The 22,712-nt window shown below is 43.1% G+C and overlaps 2 protein-coding genes across 4 annotated transcripts in view; one reads left to right on the top strand and one right to left on the bottom strand.

Moving 5' to 3' along the window:
* Positions 1-22,712, bottom strand: part of RPL34 (ribosomal protein L34) — a 466,563-nt gene that overhangs the window by 412,838 nt on the left and 31,013 nt on the right. The gene's annotated exons all lie outside the window — the stretch shown is intronic.
* The window catches only part of PAPSS1 (3'-phosphoadenosine 5'-phosphosulfate synthase 1), a 47,433-nt gene that overhangs the window by 2,867 nt on the left and 21,854 nt on the right, over positions 1-22,712 (top strand). For 2 of the 3 annotated variants that reach the window (XM_028743349.2, XM_077933896.1), the window contains exons 2-8: positions 3,457-3,747; positions 4,176-4,290; positions 6,564-6,799; positions 9,142-9,280; positions 10,140-10,258; positions 20,953-21,066; positions 21,748-21,859. In XM_028743349.2, the coding sequence (XP_028599182.1) occupies positions 3,607-3,747; positions 4,176-4,290; positions 6,564-6,799; positions 9,142-9,280; positions 10,140-10,258; positions 20,953-21,066; positions 21,748-21,859 (976 nt within the window). In that variant the 5' untranslated portion in view covers positions 3,457-3,606. The remainder of the gene's footprint in view (positions 1-3,456; positions 3,748-4,175; positions 4,291-6,563; positions 6,800-9,141; positions 9,281-10,139; positions 10,259-20,952; positions 21,067-21,747; positions 21,860-22,712) is intronic. The other variant, XM_028743351.2, reaches the window with a different exon arrangement.

The following is a 22,712-nucleotide window of genomic DNA, read 5'->3' as shown; positions in this document are numbered from 1 at the left end:
AGCCACAGTTACATCTCATAATTCGTCATGTGACAAACCATGAAACCAGAGGCTTTAAGCTCAGGGTGGGGAACCTTTTTGGCCTGGGGTGCCAGATCTTTATTTCACCCCCCGCCATGCCAACTTTGACCAGAGGGCAGCAGCACCCTTAGTTGACATCAGGAGACTGATAGTTGGGTAGCTCTGCCCCCCTGTCAAAGTGGACCCATGGGGGAGGGTTCTGCTTCATCTGCAGGAAGCATGTTGGCAGAACAGCAACCAGCTAATGAGTGGAGGCTTTGGTCTTGCTTTCTGCAGGGGTCTGCTTCACCCTTCAGTTCCCCACCCCTACTCTAAGTCACATCTTGGTTCTGCCCCTGTGCCTGTAATTTTTTTTAAAAAAGTAAATTTTCTTAGCTCAAGTAAAACAAATTATTCCACTCAGCGTTCAAAACTCACCCGGCACCAGTCGCATTGCACGACAGGCAACTGGCCTTTCACAAGCAAGGGGAGAGGTGTCTGGTTGCCAGGTTTGGTGGCTAACATTTCCATCTGGCTGGCTGGTGAGGCTGCACTAGTTAGCTGGTTAGTGGTGCACCAAAAGACATGTCTCTTGATGCTGCCCTGCGAATCAGCTGATCTGTGGGGCAGCGCAGCACCAGAAGATGCGCCAACAGGAGGCTGGACCTTTGATCTGATCCAAGAGGACTGGTTTTATGTTTTTATGGTAATGGATTGCCCTTTATTCAAAGTTTCAGATAATCAAAGTGTGGCTATCATAACAGCTTGTTATGATTTCTCATCCTTCTTGTAAAGTAATAATTCCACCTCTCAATGTCTTTCTGCACTAGGGGTGTGTGCATACATGTGTGAGTTCATAAGCTTATTTATTTACTTTGACCACTTCATGTACCTGGTAATATGGCTTCCTTGAGCCAGAGGCCACAATATATTTGTTAGTCTTCAAGGTTGCATAAGTCTATTTTTTAAATGTTACTTATGGAAGACACCTGACCCAACTTAGAAATTGTAGGCCTATTGTATATTTGGTATATGTGACAGTTATTCCCCACTTTTAGGGCAGTGTCAGCAGAGTTTCTTGTGTCATGATTGTCAACTGTTCTTTGTTGATGCAGGTGCCATGGAAAGTTGGGATGCTTAGGGTTAAGTTATTTTAAAAATGCCTAAAATGTTTTAGGGTTGACCTTTCGTTACAGCCCAAGGCCCAAGTATTATTTCCTCTTCCTTGAATGGGCAATCCGGGTTGACCTTTGCTTCTCTGCTGCCACCATCCTGATGCAGTTCAGGCTACTTGTGTCAATTTCACAGGCAAGATCTAGAAATGCTTAGCTAAGTTCTGTGCTAGTGGACTTCAGCTGGAGTTAGCTTGTGATGAGGCCCCATGAAGTCTACATTGCTTATCTGCCAGGAGAATGGAAAGAGAGACTTTTGGTTCCAGGCTCAGCTGTTGCTGCATCAGATAATCGAATCGTAGAATTGATAGGGATCACGAGGGTCATCTAGTCCAACCCCCTTTTTGCCCCACATGGGTCTTGAACCCGCAACCCTAAGTCGTGCTTACCGACTGAGCTAAGCTGATAGTTCAGAAATTAGAAGTACCTTAATTCTATCTTTATCATTCTCTGTATATTCTGCTTGGTTATAGTGCGACTGGTATACTGGTAGTTTGATTCAAGGGGATTCTGAATTCACATTCTTATCTCCAGCCATTTAGCCCAGCTACCGTAGAGTCATATTTCTCTGTATTCCGAACTAGCAGCCTCATATCCAGTGTTGCGCAGGAATTTTAAGAAACAAAAGGAAAAAAGTGCAGTTATTTGAAGTCAGTTGCAATTTTGAAAGGTTCAGTCTGCCATCTTGAGTTAAAATGGCACCCGTTTTTGTATTCAAAAATAGACATAAATATATAGCAAATATGGTGGGAGCTTACAGCTGTTCTACTAATAGTTCTACTTAGATGCCCAAGTAAGGTGGTATTCTTTGTGACCCTCTGGGGATGCCAGGGTGCAGAGAGGGGAAATAACTATTTTAAGGACCCCACACTAAGTTGCAGCAGGCTAAACCTGAGTAGCCAATTTGGTGCATTCCAGATGTGAACTGCAGCCCACATGATTCCTGAGGTATTGCCATTCTGGCTAGGGTTGATGGGAGTTGGGAGTCCAAGCCATCTGGAAAATACCATGTTGGCTATCCCTGGAAACTTGTTTAGATAATGCAATTTTGTCCTGTGAAACAGCTTTCAAATCTTGCTCCGTTGAAAACAGGCAGGGCTTTACAAGCCATCTTTGTCGGTCATTGTTTGTGTAGTGATTCAGCCTCCAAGTAACACTTGGAGAGATTCAGCTAGGAATCTGTTGGGTGACTGGACCGCTGCTGCCTCTTAGCATAGCCTACCTTGCAGGCTGCTTGCAAAGATAAAATTGTGTGAGTATGTTGTTGTGACTTGGCCTCCTAAGTGGGTTTAGCTTGGAAGTGGAGGTGGTGTAATAACTTACATAACACATTGTTAGTCAATGAAGGTCTAGGACATGGCTGGTGTAGAGGAGGGAAAAACCGTTGCGGCTGTGTAAATGGACGTGTACAATGGTAAGTAGTGGAACTGTGTTAGGTAATAACGTATTTAATTGTGATGACCTCCAGATCCTTCTGCTTTTTCTAGGTAGGCATAGACTAGAGGAGAAATGTCATTTAAGTAACTTGAGGTTTGTATGTGTTCTGCTTTTGAAAGACTAGTATAATTCCATTGTCAGAAGAATCCCAAGTGGGGTAAAGTAGATCGTAGGCAAATTAAATGTAGTAGAGACCAGAGTGGCTTTAAAAAGAAACTAAATTTTTGCCTGTAGCTTCTTATTTTTGTCTTGTGGTTAGTGCATAAGGCTGCATTCTGTTTTCGAGAAGTTAAATTGTTTAAATGCTGGCATTGCAAAATTATGAGAGGACATTCAGAGCTGCCCGATCCAAGTGCACATAATTTTAATTTGGGAGTTAACCTATGGATTTTTGACTGCAGCACGGGGCAATACCCCCAAGACAAATATTGCAGAAGCCATGGGGAGCCCAAGAAGGAAGTTGGTGTGTGTAGTGGGAAACAACTATGAATCAGGAGTTCCCCAGTTTAAATCTAATCTCTGCCATGCTTTTGCTAGGTAATATTTGTAGCTTGCCTATCTCTAACCTCAGCCCTATATCTGCTATATGGAAATAACACTTACCTACCATACCAGGTTGCTGGCAAGAAATTTAGTGAGATAATACATATGAATCACTTTGACCTAGGGCTATACAGACACTATTTAGATGCTAGATAGTTAATTTTGCCAACTAAAGGGGGTCATGGTAGTATCTTCGTAGCCAGAAGAGTTGAAGTTTGTCATCCTTGGAGCTGCCAGATTCTTGAGTGATCTGAGAGCATCCTGCTGAATTTTGAACTGCCTGCTTACTCCCCTCCTTTCTTAGAACCCATATCAGCAGGAAGTTGTGCAAAATAGGTCTCTCCCAGTCCCGGGATGCTACAAAACTCTGGTGTGCTTTTCAATACCCTGTCTAATGAGGAAGGCAGAACTGCCTGTGTCCCCTTCTTGGTCTTAACCAGCCTTTGCCAGGTGGATGTCCTCCAGATGTTTTGGACTACAACTCCCATCAGCCCCTGCCAGCTGCAGCCCCAACAGCATCAAGTGGCAAACACTAGTCTTAACAAATTTTGCTACAAGAAGCTGTGAAAGGCAGCCATCCCAACATGGCTACACAGTTAGTTGTCCCTTTCTTGCATCAAAATGGATCTTGTGCCTTTTTAGTGGCCCTGTTAGAAGTCATGAAGAAGCTTTCAAATCTCTGTGCAATTTATGCCTGTTCAATTGAGCCTAGAGTTCAGTGTTGGTGGTTCTAAAATGTGATGGTGAAGGGCCCTGAAACGATGGACAATATCAATAAGTAGCATAAAAGCATTTTGAAACTCCAGTAGCCCAAAGAGGATTATCTTCTAGTTTTGACATACTGCTGCATTATTTTACATACTTGAGGAAAATGTCACTGAAATCCACATTTATTTATTTTTTGATCGCAGGGCATTCTGTTAATAGTTCTCGTTTGTGCCAGTTTGCTTTAATATGTTACCCGGATTGTCGAAAATTGATTATTTAAGGAAGTGAAGAACTTTACCTGTTTATTTCTTTCAGGGAATGCAGAGAGCTACCAATGTCACCTACCAAGCCCACCATGTCAGCCGCAATAAGAGGGGTCAGGTAGTAGGGACCAGAAGTGGATTTCGGGGCTGCACAGTCTGGCTAACAGGTATAGTATTGCTGCCCATAAGTATGCTCTGTTTTAGTGTGTTGTTTGCTCTCTTGCCATTATAAAGTGTTGGCAGCGGCAGGAGATACCAGCTAAAGATGTCCCCAGTAGCTCTTGCAGGAGCACAGAATTGCAAATTGACTACCCTGGTACCTTGGATTACAAACACTTCGGGTTACAGACTTCGCCAACCCAGAAATAGTACCTCGGGTTAAGAACTTTACCTCAGGATGAGAACAGAAATCATGCAGCGGGAAGCCCTATTAGCTAAAGTGGTACCTCACTTTAAGAACGGTTTTAGGTTAAGAACGGACCTCCGGAACGAATTACTGTTTTTTTTGCTATATAAGATGCACCAGACCACAAGACACACATAGTTTTTGGAGGAGGAAAACAAAACAAAACAAAATATTCTGAATCTCAGAAGCCAGAACAGCAAGAGGGATAGCTGTGCAGTGAAAGCAGTTCTAGCTTCTGTGATAGCTGCGCAGCCTGCACTCGCTCTGTAAGACGCACACACATTCCCCCTTACTTTTTAGGAGGGGAAAAGTGAGTCTTATAGAGCAAAAAATACGGTAAGTTCTTAACCAGAGGTACCACTGTACCTTTACAAGGATTCCCTTTCGCTATCTTCACTGAACATTTGTTTGTATGATCCCAGAAGGCTGGGGTTAGTGTTGGCTCCCTCATGATTTAGGCAAGCAATATGACATATATATATATATATATATAGTTGCTTGGGAACATTTTAAACATTACAGATTGGATTGAAGATTCATTCACTTGGAGAAGCAGGGATTTCCACCATCTTCCCCCTCCATCTGTAGCCCTTGCACCATATCCAGTCTGGAAGAGCCAGTGTGGCGTAGTGGTTAGAGAGTGTTGGGCTAATGCCTGGGAGACAGGGGTTCTAGTCCCCACTCAGCCATGAAGCTCACTTGGGCCAGTCACTTGTCTCTCGGCCTGATCTACCTCACAGGGTGGTTGTGAGGATAAAATGAGCAGAAGGAGAACCATTAACACCCCCTTGAGCCTCATGGAGGAAAGGTTGTTAGCAATTTCACTCCTCCGATGCTGCAGATGGGATTGTTGTAAACCACATGCCTGTCTGGGACGACTCTGGGAAAGGAAGACAGTCTTATCTCTTCTGCTGCTGGTACTATTACACTGTACTTTTGCTTTTATTTCTTTCTGTTTGTTCTCTCGCAGCTGAAGAGAATGGACGTCATTATGTTTTTGTCTGTACATAGTGTCTCACTCTTCTTGCTGTGTTATGCCGGAAGATTAGTGTGCATATATCATAATGATGTATGTCGCTAGAAGTGCAGTGGAAGAGAAGGGAGATGCCTTTTCTAGAGCTGCGTGTACTGGAGGGTGCTTAGAGTTCCAGGGGCTTGCAGGCACCCCAGGGTGTTTTCCAACAAATAAAATAAATAATAATAATAAGAGTTTGGATTTGATATCCCACTTTATCACTACCCAAAGGAGTCTCAAAGCGGCTAACATTCTCCTTTCCTTTCCTCCCCCACAACAAACACTCTGTGAGGTGAGTGGGGCTGAGAGACTTCAAAGAAGTGTGACTGGCCCAAGGTCACCCAGCAGCTGCATGTGGAGGAGCGGAGACGCGAACCCGGTTCCCCAGATTACAAGACTGCCGCTCTTAACCACTACACCACACTGGCTCTCCCCAAGGGAGGCGGGCTCCCTCTCAAACCATAGCAACAGATCCTAGAGTTGGGGAACACAGGGAAGACTTACCATATTTTTCCGCGTATAAGACGCCCCCGTGTATAAGGTGCCCCCTATTTTTGGGGACTCCAAATTAACAAAACACCCCTCAGCGCTACCCGTGTATAAGATGAGCTCCAATTTTAAAGGCAGCTGATTTCTTGATGTTATCTTAAAGAGCGAACATTTTGCTGATGAACTCTGAAAAAGTAGGGAGTGTCAAGATGAGTACCCATTTGTATAGATGGAAAGAGGGGGGGTAAAATTCACATAACACAGTTCCTCCCCCCCCCCCCCCCAATTTCAGGCATATACTTAAAAGCTGCAGGAGTTGTGTGGCCATAGGCGGAGTCCTAAGCATGCTAAACTTGAAAGTGTATCCCATTCATGTAGTTTATTTTTGAGTGAACATGATTGATATTGCATTTCCACTCTCCTAAATATGATGAACCAGGCATGATTTTTAAATGTCAGTCATCTATTGACTTTTATTGACCGGATCCTGTGTTTTTTTGGGTTATTTTTTTGCTTTAAAACTAATGTAGGTTTGTCTGGAGCTGGGAAGACCACAGTTAGCATGGCACTGGAGGAATATCTAGTGTGCCATGGCATTCCGTGCTATACTCTGGATGGTGACAACATCAGACAAGGCCTGAATAAGAATCTAGGATTCTCACCAGAAGACAGGGAAGAAAATGTCCGCCGGATTGCTGAGGTTGCCAAGTTGTTTGCAGATGCTGGCTTGGTGTGCATCACTAGTTTTATTTCTCCTTATGCCCAGGTGAGCACCCCATGTCCTCATTTTACACCGAAATTGTACTGCGGTGTTAACCATTTCAAGAATATGGTCAAATAATCCTTCCTTTGTTGACTATGTTAAATATTGGCTGAGATTTAGGAGCCCCTTACACACATCAGAAATTGTATTTTTTCAGTGGGCGTTATATGCTCATCTGAAGGGGTTTCTCAGTAATCAGAAATGCCCTCTAAGGGGTGTTTGAGAGACCATGGTGAGGACAAGCTTGGTGTACAGCCCTTTGTTTCCTGTCCAGTAGATTCAGGTTACTATAAATTAAAAACAACTGAAATTAGACTCAGTGGCACTGTGGTCTAAACCACTGAGCCTAGGGCTTGCCAATCAGAAGGTTGGCGGTTCGAATCCCCATGACTGGGTGAGCTCCCATTGTTCAGTCCCTGCTCCTGCCAACCTAGCAGTTCGGAAGCACATCAAAGTGCAAGTAGATAAATAGGTACTGCTCCGGCTGGAAGGTCAACAGCATTTCCGTGCTCTGCTCTGGTTCACCAGAAGCAGCTTAGTCATGCTGGCCACATGACCCGGAAGCTGTCTGCGGACAAACACCGGCTCCCTCGGCCTATAGAGCGAGATGAGCGTGCAACCCCAGAGTCATTCGCAACTGGACTTAACGGTCAGGGGTCCCTTTACCTTTTAATGCTTATAGAACAGTGGTTCCCAATAAGCTAAGTACTGCAGACTCCCTGTTTTTCAAAAACCAAGCCATGGACTCCCCACTTTTGAAAAAAATTATATCTCTATGGTCGTTTTACTGATGTAAATGGCACCATGGACCCCCTGGGTGGGTTACACAGAACCCCTGGGACCCACAGATTACCAATTGGGAACTGCTGCTATAGAAAGGAAGACCTGTGGTGCAGTTTATTTGCAGATGTGTCAGTTGAGCTCACCAGAGGGTGCACTAAAAGCACTCAGAGTACTAGGTTCATAGCTTCCTGAGTGAGAATCACCTCAGAACAGCAAAATTGGCAACTCCTTTCCACTTTGCTTAATGCTCGCACTCTCACTCCAGGCAAAACTGGCTCACACCTTAGTAGGTACTGCCAGGATTAAGGGGGTTAGCTTCCCCTTAAGTCACATTTTTTAATTTTTGTAAACTACTTGTTTATTTAGAAGGCTTGGGGCAGGTGGACCTGCAAATTACTAGGCAGGTAGTTAAACACAAAGGTAATACTGTGGAAGGGAAGCTGGCAACGCCTTGCATAGGCTTGGGAATGGTGCAAGAGAAATCTGAAGCAAGTTTTCATTGTATTTCAAAACATAACCTTCATCTTATTAAGGTAGAATTTTTAAAACATAATTAGCATGGAGAAAATTGGCTTTTTAGAAAGAACATTGAATACCATATACTGAGTAACAGAACAAGCCTGTGTTACTTTCTAAAGTCATTTTCAAACCATGAGTTACAAAGCAGGCTTTTTAAACTATCACTTTTTAAAAAACTTTTTTAAAATACCAGTTTTCCTGTTTCACACTTAACGTTAAGCTGAGATCCTTTGAAAGTAAACTCAGTAGATTTCCAACTCGGACCCACATGTGAACTGGGTGCTTTTTCTGGCTCTCTGAGGCTCATTCACATAGTGCTAAATCTTGGTCTAACATTATGTGCAAACCAGCCTCTTGTGTTGCACTTTGGAAGTGCTGCGCTTGGAAAACATCAGAAGTACAATTCAACTGCTGCTGATCCTCAGTCTCTCTCTCTCCTCTCTCCTCTCCCATCCCAGCTTCATGTTTAGGAGTAGGCTGGGACTCATCACATCCACCCCAAAGGGGTGGGATGCTCACCATGGCAAGTGTGGCAAACATATGTTTATGCTGGGCATATAAAAATGCTACCTACTGTGCAAGTGTGCTCTGAAGACCAGCAGTCATTCAAGCAGATACAACATTTGATAATGTTTTCAGTTAGCTTGATACGTAAGCAGCCACTGTGTCTAATCATGAGACTTTGCAATGCCTTGTGTTTCATTTCCCTCCCCCTTATGACATGATACCCTCATGTAGACATAGCACTGGTTCCCTGAAAATTGTGGTTTTGTAAATTGGGAGTCAGATTCACTACCTTCCATGTGCATCAGCACAAACTAGGTTTTCTCTTAAACATGGTTTGAAAGCCCACTTCAAACTGATACTACACTCTGCAGTGAGGATTTGTATTTGTTACTGATACTGAGAACCAAGGTTACAAGGAAGCCTTCTTGTGTTAACCGTGACTTGCATAGGTACACATTTCACTGGGTCGTTGTTTAACGTGTTACGTGGTGGAAAGTTTTATTTCTGCCATTGCTTTTCTCTTTGCTACTTCTCAGGACCGTAACAATGCAAGGCAAATCCACGAAGTGGCAAGCCTGCCTTTCTTTGAAGTATTTGTGGATGCTCCATTGTACGTTTGTGAGCAGAGAGATGTGAAAGGCCTCTACAAAAAAGCTCGTGCTGGAGAAATTAAAGGTGAGCTTTCATGCCAAAGTTCTTTTATGGTGTCCCAACTGGGGCTGTTGGGCTATTGCCTACTGTACGAATGAGCTAATGACAAATAAAATATAATGCAAGCCATCTGCTCTCTGTAATACTAGGGTACAGAAGAGCACCCATTTAATTATTTTCTTACTTTGATATCTTACCTTTTCTTAAAAACATGGAGCCCAAAGTGGCATAAATGTAGTTCCCAAGTGGTCACCTACCCAGGTGCTGACCAGACACAGACCTGCTTAGCATCAGAAAAGTGGTGGTCTCATATGCTATGTCTAAGCATATATATGTGATAGAGACACAACCCAGTAACACTGCAAAGAATCCAAATGGAACCATACTTAGGTGTCGTAACTGTTACTCATTCTCCCTGAGAGCAAAATTATTGATTACTCTGGCTATTGTTTACTCTGGATACAAAGCTGCTTTTTAAAATCCAGTACCTTCTCTCAAACTGCTCATGCCCAACAAGATATGCTGTCTAAGCATATATATAAGCAATATATATATATGCACACAAACATTGCCCAGAAGAGAAATAAAATTTGAAATTACTGATGTATCAGCCTCCACAAGCTTTACTTGTAACTCATATTCCCTGTTCAAAAAATGTGCTTATGACATTGTCTTTGTCCACAAGAAGATTTACAGTGAGACAGAAGGACCCTTTTAGTTACAGTTCAGTAATTATTTTGGGATGGACCAGAAAAGACCAGGAATGTTAGATGCAAGCAAGCTTTTCAGATAAGTAGCTGGAATAACATATTACAGCAGGAGAGTCAAAGACCCATCTGAAAAGCAGCCTTGTCCTATGTTCTGTTTTTCTCCCCCCACTCAGGTTTTACTGGTATTGACTCAGAGTATGAGAAACCTGAAGCCCCTGAGCTGGTACTCAAAACGGATTCCTGTGATGTCAATGACTGCATTCAGCAAGTTGTGGAACTTCTGCAAGAGAGGGTATGGAGTCTTGTAGTGTTGACTTGTAGACATCATGTAAAGTTGCCAGCTTCATATTTGCTGCACATGTAAACGGGCTTATTGAAAAGTAGGGGGGTGCAACATTTGGTCCCTTACTTGGTTGGATTCATCTATTTAAAAACTTCCAATGGAATGGCAATTCCTGTGTATTTTCCAAGAACAGGTAAAATGTGTCCCTCTCTTCAGAAGTGTAGTTTTGTTAATATGCAGGCTTCTGCAGATCTGCTCAGTGCAAACTTGCACCATTAATCAAGTTAAGTTTCGTTGCTTGCTGATATCCCTGTTTGAGGGTAGAATTCATAATAGTGCTCAGAATATTGTCAAGCAAACATTTCTACTTGCCCAGTGGAGTGATCCCCACTTTCCTCCCTCATGTGCTTTGCTGGGGGGGGGGGGGGTTCTTCCCACTCTCCAAAAAGGGTTGGGGAAGCCCTGATGTGGTAATGGAGGTCCTTGCACTGACTTCTGCTAGTGGAATGGGGTAGTCGAATCTGGTGAAATGCAACATTAGTCACACTTGAGTGTAAAACCCCTAAAACCAATGCAGCGGGTCTAATTCTATTGGGTGAGACCCAACAGTCTATATCTCGCATCGGTGAGCAAACAGTACTTCACCCGCCTGACTTCAAATATTTCAGTCTTTGCAACGTGACAGGAAAAAGGCCAGCAAAAGATAAAACCGAGAGCTGCTTTCGCATTTAGTGCTTGAGCAAAGCTATTGTTGGGCTGCCATGGTAAGAAGCGATGATCTTACACATTCGGCTTATGAAGGGATAACTGCAGTTACTTCATGAATAAATGGTATTATACGCAAACTGCAGCTTTTTTGGTTTTATTGTTACAGGGCTGACTTGCCCCTTTTGTAATTGGATCATTTGAGGGTGGAGGAGGAGTGCCTGTATTAAAGTGTCTGTAATAAACGAACAGCCAAGAGCTTTGCAAGAGGAAAAGTTGTTCTGTTCTGAAATGGCAATTCCCAAAAGGCAGGTTGTAGCTGCTACCGTGGGCTTCCAGCTGTGAGTGGTGCAGAGATCATAGTGGAATTGCTTGAATGAAGAAAAGTGGGGAATGAATAAGCAGAGCATCAATAAAGAGACTTTACGGCAGCGCTCTTATTTTTTGGGAACTCCCTTGCCCCCCTGGAAATGGAAATGAACTACCTGTTTTTTGTTCTTGTTTTGTAGCACTGTGAATGAAAAAAGAAAAGAAAGGCATGTTGCTGTCCTTTTTTTTGTATGTTTCTGCTACATTAATGCACATTAGCAGAATCACTTTTTTGCTTTGTAAGTCGTGGAGCTATGTGAGATCCTTATCATGGAAAGGAGAAAGCAATTTGGGCTTGTATATGGCTGCTAAAACATAGTTTAAGTGTGTTTGGCTGATCCATGTGGAGGCTCCCATTTGGGTACCCAATGGGGATCCAACAGTAAACAGTGATTACTTTTCAACCTTTTGCAGTTTATGTATAAGCTGCCTTGAGTCCCAGTCTGGTAAATAACCACCACCTAGATAACTTCTTCAATAAGAGAGGGCAACCCCCCTGGCATGTTACTACTGTGAAAGCTATCTTACCTCCACTGTTGGAAGCGGTATGCTTCTGAATATCAGTTACTGGAAAACTCAGGAGGTGAGAGTGTGGCTGCACGTGGTCGCTAGTTGTGGACTTCCTATGGGCATCCTAAACAGGGTGTTGGACTAGACGGGCAACTTGCAGGTTATGTTCTTAAAACTTACAGAAGAATTTCAAAGGCATTTAAGAATTAACCCCCCCCCCCCCCAAGTCAGTGAATTCACCTAAACTGGTATTCATAGTACCACAGAGCTTAGGACTTGCTGATCAGAAGGTTGGCAGTTGAAATCCCCATGACTGGGTGAGCTCCAGTTGCTTGGTCCCTGCTCCTGCCAACCTAGCAGTTCAAAAGCATGTCAAAGTGCAAGTAGATAAATAGGTACGCTCCGGTGGGAAGGTAAACGGCGTTTCCGTGTGCTGCTCTGGTTCGCCAGAAGCGGCTTAGTCATGCTGGCCACATGACCCGGACGATGTACGCCAGCTCCCTCGGCCAATAAAGCGAGATGAGCGCCGCAACTCCAGAGTCGGTCACGACTGGACCTAATGGTTAGGGGTCCCTTTACCTTTATACATGCATTAGCACTTCCATTTGATGCTGCTGAGTCAGGTTTCTGCTGATGCCACAGTTGTTTTTTATTGAAATAAGCTTCATTTTGCACCATTTCAGCTCGAGAGTCAATGTGCCAGTATGAAAGACTCCCTGTTTTTTCCTTTGTGCTTCTTAATATGGGTTTTGACCTGTGCGGCCATGATAGTTCTGCTTAGAGACTGCACATGTTCCATTTTGTTCCTCTTATTGCAATGGGAAGAAGATGACATGTTTTAAACTCCCCAGCAAGTATTGCAATTTGGACCCAAAGGAGAGAAAGCAGTCAGTTTTGAAAGTATGCTCCAGCAAATGTTCTCAGCTGAGTTATAAACGTGCTTTTCCTTTGTTTTGTCACTCAAAATAAATGGTTAGGTAAAGTGTCTCATAATATTTTTCATTGCTGGTATGTCAGACTTGGGTGAAATATGGTCTCTCTGTAATTGATATACCTCCTAGGATGTAGCATCCTGGAACACGCCATTTTTCAAATGAGCATTGTTCACCTGGCTCCATCCACATAGAGCTCCAGCAGATTCCTGACCCAGCCAGCTGTCCAAAATGGCTTGGACTGAGCTGTGTGCATTCAAGTGAAATAGTTGGAAACTACTTTCCTTGGAGCCTTTTCAAAACCCTCCATAAACAGGTTGTCATTCAAATGGTAAATAAAAGAATTCAAAGCCTTGCATTACCAGAGATGAAAATAAGCAAATATTATGGGTGCTATTGGCCATGCTTGCTGGGAACTCAGGTTCAGCAACACCTGCCAATAAATGGTACATCAGGACACCAGAATGCAGAATATGGGAAACTTTCAGATGCTGCCTCCCTGTTTATAGGAACATGGGACATTCCCAGTTCTTTCTGAGGATGCTAGGAATTGAGTTTGGGACGTTCAACATGCTAAGTAGATGCTTTATCCCTGAGCTATAGCCTTAAAGTAAGAGACCATGGCTCACAAAGAGCAGTCAAACCAGAAAAGTTTTCTGCATTGCAACAGAAGTTTAAATATTTATGCCCCGAGACACAAAATGTTTTACTCATGTGACCAACAGAGTCAGATCATTCTGGCTGTAATCCAACACAGACTGATACTAGTGGTTTTAAGCATTTCTGTATTGTGGCCTTTGACTTCTTTTGGACACAGTTTGCAGTGTGAAATGTACATGTCTGTTAAGGGGCAGGCAACATCCTTGCTGTGGAACAAATCCTTTGCAATTATTTATTTCAATTTGTATCCTCCTTCCTTTCAAAGGAGCCCAAAGGAGATTGATTTAACTAAATCTAGGGCTTAGTTCAGGGGACGCGGGTGGCGCTGTGGGTAAAAGCCTCAGCGCCTAGGGCTTGCCGATCGAAAGGTCGGCGGTTCGAATTCCCGTGGTGGGGTGCGCTCCCGTTGCTCGGTCCCAGCGCCTGCCAACCTAGCAGTTCGAAAGCACCCCCAGGTGCAAGTAGATAAATAGGGACCGCTTACTGGCGGGAAGGTAAACGGCATTTCCGTGTGCTGCGCTGGCTCGCCAGATGCAGCTTTGTCACACTGGCCACGTGACCCGGAAGTGTCTCCGGACAGCGCTGGCCCTCGGCCTCTTGAGTGAGATGGGCGCACAACCCTAGAGTCTGTCAAGACTGGCCCGTACGGGCAGGGGTACCTTTACCTTTTTAGGGCTTAGTTCATGCAATGTTGTGCATGTCACCTGGTGTATATATAGTACAGCTAAGTTCATTTTTCAAGTTACCTCTGTAATAATAATAATAATAATAATAATAATAATAATAATAATAATAATTAATTATTAATTAATAAATCAATAATTTATTATTTGTACCCCGCCCATCTGGTTGGGCTTCCCCAGCCACTCTGTAATGTGCATTCTGTAATCTTCCTGTGGATATGCACTTGATTCAGGCAGTGTTAGAATTTTGTTATGTTCTGGATAGCTGTTAAAAAGAAGTTACCTCATGTTGCTGCATTCAGTTTTAGTGGGTGCAATAAACATCTTTTGGTTCCTAGTCCTGAATAATGAATCAATTAATATTGACTTAAGGTAAAGGTAAAGGTACCCCTGCCCGTACGGGCGGGCCAGTCTTGACAGACTCTAGGGTTGTGCGCCCATCTCACTCAAGAGGCCGGGGGCCAGCGCTGTCCGGAGACACTTCCGGGTCACGTGGCCAGCATGACATCGCTGCTCTGGCGAGCCAGAGCCGCACACGGAAACGCCGTTTACCTTCCCGCTAGTAAGCGGTCCCTATTTATCTACTTGCACCCGGGAGTGCTTTCGAACTGCTAGGTTGGCAGGTGCTGGGACCGAACAACGGGAGTGCACCCCGCCGCGGGGATTCGAACCGCCGACCTTTCGATCGGCAAGCCCTAGGCGCTGAGGCTTTTACCCACAGCGCCACCCATGTCCCTGTAATATTGACTTAACAGCTCATTAAAATGAATAATAATTTTATTACAGCGGTACCTCAGGTTACATACGCTTCAGGTTACAGACTCCGCTAATCCAGAAATAGTACCTCGGGTTAAGAACTTTGCTTCAGGATGAGAACAGAAATTGTGCTCCGGCGGCGCAGCAGCAGCAGGAGGCCCCATTAGCTAAAGTGGTGCTTCAGGTTAAGAACAGTTTCAAGTTAAGAACGGACCTCTGGAACGAATTAAGTACTTAACCTGAGGTACCACTAGATTTGTACCCCGCCCATCTGCTGGATTTCCCCAGCCACTCTGGGCGGCTTCCAACAAAGATTAAAAATACATTAAAATAACATTACACATAGCATTGCAGCTATGTAGATAATCGAACACTATCTTTTTATGATGGGGTGGTTTTGCATTTTCTGACTACAGATAAATGCATTGGTATGTCCAACAATTGCAGTGAAATGTGGAACAGTGACTATGTTAATATACATTTTAAAAGATACTTGGAAACACATACACTCAGTAGAAGAATAGAAGATTGCCACCCCACTCTATGTACCTTTCCCACCCTCCAACTCTTCCCCCTTTTTTCTTTCCAACCTTATACTGCATGCATCACTAACGCCTCACAACAAATGAAACTGAGCTGTAGAAAACAAAACTTGAAAAAAGAGACAATGCACGTAATTCTTTTTGTAAACTAAGACATCTTTAAGAAAAGTTATTATTAAAAAAACACTTCGAAAAAAAGCACAGGCTTCACCACTAGAGGGCTTCCAAACACCACATTTTCCCCTGAGCTGTATGTGACTCCTAAGAGATGAGGTTCTTGCCTCTGTTTTTAATCTAAAGCGATGTTTTAAAAGTTGTATCTCTATGTACCAGGAGCATTAGATTTACTAATGCTATAAATTACTTGAATGTTTAGCCTTTTCATGTAGTCACGGTTTAATGTTCTGAAACGTATGTTGTGCCCGGGCACAAGTCAAGCTTCTCAGCCCAAGTAGCGTTGAGATGCTGCTGGTGTTTGCATCTTGGGCTAAGGGTGAAATGAAAGTATGTACGCTGATTGTGCCTTGTGTGTGTCACATTTATGGCAGTCAAGATAGTAGACCCTGCAGTAGTCACACAGCATGACTTGATTCCCACGTTTGGAACAACTTCATAAAGTGTAAAAGAAAAATGCTTTAATAATTTGCTAAAATGCTTCCTAAAATGACTTGCCTCTATGTTTGTTCTTTTACTTTCAAAGCAGACGACGACGAAGGAGCTTTTAATATCATGTGGCTTTTAACAGAATGCTCATTCCTAACAGTTTGATTGGAAACACTCTTTAACTAAAGCTATATTTTTTGTTTTAAAACAAGGCACACCACATATTTAGATGCAGTCTCTTATATCTGTCTTGCCCACAGGCTTTCTGGCTATATACTTTCAAATATAAACATTTAAAAATAGACTTGTAGTGTTCACAAATAAAACATATGCTCCATGTGAAAAACGACTGTGCAAATGAAGTCCTTTTATTACGTTAAAAAACAAACACAACTTTGTTAAAATGCTTTGTTTCTAAAACTTTTGCCCATGACTACGTATTTCTGCAAAATAGCAGACAATATTTTTAAGGCCGCTTACTAATAGACTTTGGCCACTAGGCGTTATGAAGTAAAGAAAGTAGTATTAATTTCAACATAGACATAGAGTCTTGCAATAAAATGATTCGACTTCGTTGTTAACTAAACAGGTTCCTTATCTGTAAAGCCTGAGGGATATTTGTTCTCCGCAGCTCACTGACATCTTTTGTAGACACACTAAAAGCAAGAGATACTTGCATCTCTGCAAGCACTGAAGAGTTAATGTGTAAATGGCTAATGCATGAATCTCAGCTGTGCTTGGATCTGCATGCTCCAAAGTTCTTTTAATGACACAGATATGGCTGTGACTTGTGTAAACTGTGATTCATATCCATCTTGTTTTTGCAGTTACAATGGGGGTTCAGAACCAGTTTTAAGTGTCCAATCTGATCCTCATGATTATAGCTTATCCTAGCACTTTTTTTTTTTGCAAAGACTGCCCCTAAATAGCCCCTGCTTCCATAATTCTTTGGGGCAGGATACAACATCTGATTTGCATGCAGAAGGTCTAAGGTTCAAGATCCGTCATCTCATTTCATTCATCTTTTAATATGTAATCCACCTTTCTATATTACTATACACAAGGCATTTTACAAGCCGAAGAAACAGTGAAGATTGCACGACTTACAACAATCTGATCTGATACAGAAATGTCATAATGAAAACATAACTTTAAAATGAACAACGTATATAAAATACAGTGGTACCTCGGGTTACATACACTTCAGGTTACATACGCTTCAGGTTACAGATTCCGCTAACCCAGAAATAGTACCTTGGGTTAAGAACTTTGCTTCAGGATGAGAACAGAAATCGTGCTCCGGTGGTGCGGCAGCAGCGGGAGGCCCCATTAAGTAAAGTGGTACTTCAGGTTAAGAACAGTTTTAGATTAAGAACGGACCTCCAGAACGAATTAAGTTCTTAACCTGAGGTACCACTGTAAAGTAATATTCAATAATCCATTGGAATATAATAGTACACAATAAAAATAAATATCAGCAAATAAACAAAAAATCACTCTTAATTGCAATAAATATTTTCTAAACTATAATAAATAACAAGTTCCAGTGCATAAAATAACACAGTACAACTTGAGAAGCAAAGACACACTATCTATCTATCTATCATCTATCTATCTATCTATCTATCTATCTATCTATCTATCTATCATCTATCTATCTTATATCTCCCTGAACTCAAGCTTGGGCTGAGAGAGAATCCCATCTGAAATGCTGGAGCAATGCAACCTGTCATTGTAGTAGACAATTCTGAGCTTGGTTGAATGGTCTGACTCAGTGTGAGGCATGATCCTGCATTTCTGTGGATGCAAACCTTTACACACTTAACCCGAGAGCAAGCCCCATAAACCTCCACTGTTGGCCTGTAGGTTCATATTTTTTCTTCAGTATTTTGGTGCAGATCCTTAGGACGCCATCCTATGGTGTTAGTTACAGAGATCTAGATGGTGGTGGTGGTGGTGTCAACAGCCCAGCCAAAAACAGTATGTGCTTCATCTGAGCCAGCTACCTCCTGGACCTTCCTGTTGGAAAGGCGGACGGTTTGCCACTTTTGGACAGAGTTGTGTAGGGTCCTTCTGCCAAACAGTAGCCAAGGAAGACCCCTGCTGGCTTCTTCTGTGGGAAAGGATAGGGCAAGGAGAAGCTTGCCAGCTTGGCTCCTCTGAAGTGAGGCATGCTAGACATCCTAGGTCAGGAATTGCTATCCAGCTGATTGGAGCAACCCATGCTTACATCCTGCAGGAAGGCTTGTTGCTTGCCAAAGGGCTACACCACAGTCACCAGGGTCACTGAAAAAAATATTAAAACTTGGGTTCTTTGGAGTAAGGGCCGATGAAATAAGCATTTGTCCCCCCAAATGGACAACACATCATTTTAAAGCCCTTTAGAGACAATGAAACTGTCCTCGGTCACTGCTTTCTTCCTCAATCTTTTGCAGCCATTATTCTTAACAGTTATTTATAAAATGAAAACTAGTGGAACATACCACTACCATTGTAAAGTCAGCAACACTGCTTACCTTTCTGTGCAGTATTATACAGAACAAGTTAAAGCTGCCCAGATGCTATGAACTGAAATCTGAGTGGCAGGGTGTTTGCTTTCATTTTGTTAGTTTCTAAAATATTTTGGTAGATGCTCTTTGGATAATCAGTCAGTGTCTATATACGGCCCATCATCTTCCTTCTACAGCAATTGCTGTTTCCTTCGGGAAAGAATTAACATACAAATTTCTGAATGAGGTTCTCATCGAGCTGTTTTCTCAAACTATGCTAATTAGGTTTGGATAGAAGAATCCCCTGTGCATCTAGTTACTGAACCTTTTGACAGATTCCAAGCATATTGGTGTAGATGTTCCAGCCTTGTGAGGAATGGAAGAATTTAGGAGCAGACTTCGGTTTGTGTTAAGTCTTTTGAATGGCTGCCTTATTTTAAGAGACCCTGCAGTATATTTTTCCAGATGCAGAATCGAAGCATGATAGACTTTCCTTTTTTTTTTTAAGCGCACAGAACTTTTGGATAGGGGGAGGGTGGGACAAAGAGGTTGCTCAAGCACCAATCTTTTAACATGTTTTAAGTTACTTATAGCATTTGAACACGTCATTGGCGAGAAATTTAACTTTGTGGTGACTCCGTCACGTTCTTTTCCCACTCGAATGTTGTTCTGGTTGTCTGTGTCCTCCTCTGTGCTGTCTGGCAAATGCTGAACTGCACTGTTTTTGGTTTTTTAATTCAAAATGTTCCAAACCAGGCACCACATTTGTATTGTCTTATGCCATGCTTTTAAGTCTTAGCTGTGATGAGTTTGGGCCATCACACAGTAAGAAAGGGGAGGACAAATTTATCACTGTATAAGGTTTAGATTAGAAAGTGGAGGGAGGACAAATAATTCTTAGTTCCTTTGTTGCTGCTTTGTTGTCTCTCATGAAGTTGGAGGAGGAGGTACAAAGGGGAAGATGTATAGGTGTATGGTTCTGTCCATCAGTTAGGAGAACGAATGTCTCCCTGTGCAGAGTAAGCAGCAACAAAGGAAGTAAGGTAAAGGGACCCCTGACCATTAGGTCCAGTCACGAACGACTCTGGGGTTGCAGCGCTCATCTCCCTTTATTGGCCGAAGGAGCTGGCGTACAGCTTCCGGGCCATGTGGCCAGCATGACTAAGCCACTTCTGGTGAACCAGAGCAGTGCATGGAAATGCCATTTACCTTCCCACTGAAGTGGTACCTATTTATCTACTTGCACTTTGACATGCTTTCGAACTGCTAGGTTGGGAGGAGCAGGGACCAAGCAACGGGAGCTCACCCCGTCGCGGGGATTCGAACCGCCGACCTTCTGATCGGCAAGCCCCAGGCTCTGTGGTTTAACCCACAGCACCACCTGCATCCCTAACAAAGGAAGTATGAGTCACCTATTCTTTTTTTCTATTCTAGTGTACATTGTTCCATCAGTTTTGTCAGTGGGGTTGCTAGTGCAGGTTGATAATGCTGGGGGAGCAGATATAACTGGACAACCGCTTCTTTTTCTACCATTCATTCAAGGTAGGGTGTGCCTAGTTCTTCCCCTCTTCGTTTTATACTCCCAACACCCCTTTGAGGTAAGTTATGATGAGAGACTGTGATTGGCCCAGAGTCACTCCATGAGCTTCGTTGCCGAATGAGAAGGGCTTTCCCCCCGCTGGAACTCACCAGAACTCAGTTCTGGCACCACTCAGGTGGGCGCCATCGCCATTGTAAGAGAACAAGGGAGGTGCCCATGGTGAGTTCCAGAACCTCTTTTTCTAGAAAAATAGCATTGCACGTGAACATTTGGACACCGATTTCCTAGGTCTTAATCTCAACACTCTTAACCACCACCCTGGGGCTTGGATTAAGCATTAATAGGTCTGGTTGAATGGCTACTTTTACTGTAGGGATGGGCAACTGGTTTCCTACCTAGGCTCCCAATTCTAAGACATCTTCTTTTTCCTCTGTATATAACTTGTTTCCATTTAACTAGGCCTCCCACTTCTTTTTTCATCAGATTATTTACATTCTTGTGGTGAAAGTAGGGTTGAGTCTTTCCTTGGTTGAGAGGTCAGTTCAGCCTTTTTTGGCTATAAGGGAAGACAATGAGACCTCTGGGTATAGGGCGGTATATAAATTCAATAATAATAATAAAATGACCATGCAATCTAAACCAAACCTACTCAGAAGTAAGTCTTGTTGAAAGGGACTTAACTCTCATTTAACACCAGAATGTTTTAGAGGCGCTGCTGGATTTTTCAGCGATGTGAGATTTAAGATGATAAAAATGTTTCTGCAGATAACTTGAATGGCAAAAGCACTAGCATAAATACAGGTTGCAGCTAGTTTTAAAAGGCAGCAGGCTGCTGACCTGCACCACCACCATTTGATATGTAGCATGTAAAATAATAATATGAAATTTTAACAACTTTCACCTTTTTTTTCCAGGACATTGTACCAGTGGATGCCTCTTACGAGGTTAAGGAGCTGTATGTGCCTGAAAACAAACTTAAATTGGCCAAAACAGATGCAGAGTCTTTACCTGCCCTGGAAATAAATAAGGTAATATAGGTTTGCAAAGGCCACCAAAGTATTTTTACTTGTCCAGATAGAACCTGTGTTATTTGTGGCACATTGATCTTCCAGTCTGCAAAAGCTGTTTTGCCTTGGAGTCTTCTCTTGCTCACCCCTTGTGATCGGCTAAGTAACGATTTGCAAGCTTGAGATAGCAGGAATTGGGCTCTGTTTCCATGATTCAATTTCAAATTAAAATTTTGATTGTTCTGCCTTTCAGCCATAAGTCTATTCCCCCCCAAGGTGTCAGTGCTTTGGGACAACTTGCCTTACTTTAGGAAGTATCTTGTTGATATCACTGAACTGGCCTATTTTCCCTTTCTAACTAGTCTGCCACTGTCTCCAGTAATTTTTTCCCCTACAGCATCTGTATTGCATCTGAGTAGCCGGTAGTTTAATATAATCACGTTTCTGAAGTCTTCAGTATGCTATGCATTTCCCTTTTTCCACTTCAGTTTACAGATTTATGCCTCTGTTTTAATTGGTTAGCTTCTCTTTCTGCAGTCCCGATTTTGACTGTTGACCCCTGTGGCATTCATGCAACTACATCGATCCCTTGTTTGTTAATGGCTACTTGTCTCTGTTTATCACTCTGAGCAGCTGCGTCTCGATGCAGTAAAGCAGTGATGGGGAATCTTTGGTCTAATATGATCAACTTTCCTGTTTTAGCTGGATATGCAGTGGGTACAAGTCCTGGCGGAGGGCTGGGCAACACCGCTGAATGGCTTTATGAGAGAGAGAGAATACCTGCAGTGCCTTCATTTTGACTGCCTGCTTGATGGTAAGACACCTTGAAATTTACATACAGCAGCATCAGTTTATGTTGGTCATGTGGGCGGGCTTTGGATAATCATCTGGTTTAGCCTTTTAAAAGCATAGTTTGTCATAGGTCCAGTAAAAAATTCAAAGTCAGCTTCATAAGCCACTTCAAACCATGAGTCATGAAGCTAGCCTATTAAAACTACCCATTGTTTGTTTTTAAACTAGAATCATTGGTTTGAATGTGATGCTAAGCTGAGATTCTTCGAAAGAATCTCAGCTGGGTGTGAGGAAAAGGGGAAAGTTTTGCCCAGGCTCCTTGAGGCTTGTCCATGCAGTGCAAAGCCAATATTTTTGCAAATGTGGCCACTGGTAAAAAACCAAAACCCTCCTCTCCAGGGTTTTTCACAAGCAATCGGAGACTGCGCCTGCACTCAACTGATATTTCCCTTGCCCTTTTCTCTGTGTTATGGGGTGCCAGGGAGCAGGGCGGCTGGTTGCAACAGGAAGGGGAGACTCCCTTGATTCTTCAGCAGCCTGTCTCATCTGTTTCCTGGTCCCCCTCCTCTCCTGACTCTGAGTCTGGTCTGCCTTCTGCCACAGTCTCTTCCTGCTCACTAAACGCTGTTGCCCCTTCAGCTTCCGACATCTCCTCCCCGCCAGTTTGCTCCCTCTTCTTTCTCTGACCTTACATCATTGTCCCACCCCCAATCCCCTGGTTCTGAGCCTTGTTCCCCTAGGGCAGCCTTTTGCAACCTGTGGGTCCCCAGATGTTGTTGGACTACAACTTCCATCTCCCCTAGCTAGCAAGGCCAGAGCTCAGGGAAGATGGGAGTTGTAGTCCAACAACATCTGGGGACCCACAGGTTGAGAAC

The sequence above is a fragment of the Podarcis muralis genome, chromosome 9 (genome assembly GCF_964188315.1).
Source record: "Podarcis muralis chromosome 9, rPodMur119.hap1.1, whole genome shotgun sequence".
In the NCBI taxonomy this organism is placed as follows: domain Eukaryota; kingdom Metazoa; phylum Chordata; class Lepidosauria; order Squamata; family Lacertidae; genus Podarcis; species Podarcis muralis.
The sequence above is the reverse complement of the archived record's forward strand: the minus strand, read 5'-3'. Positions and strand labels throughout refer to the sequence as shown.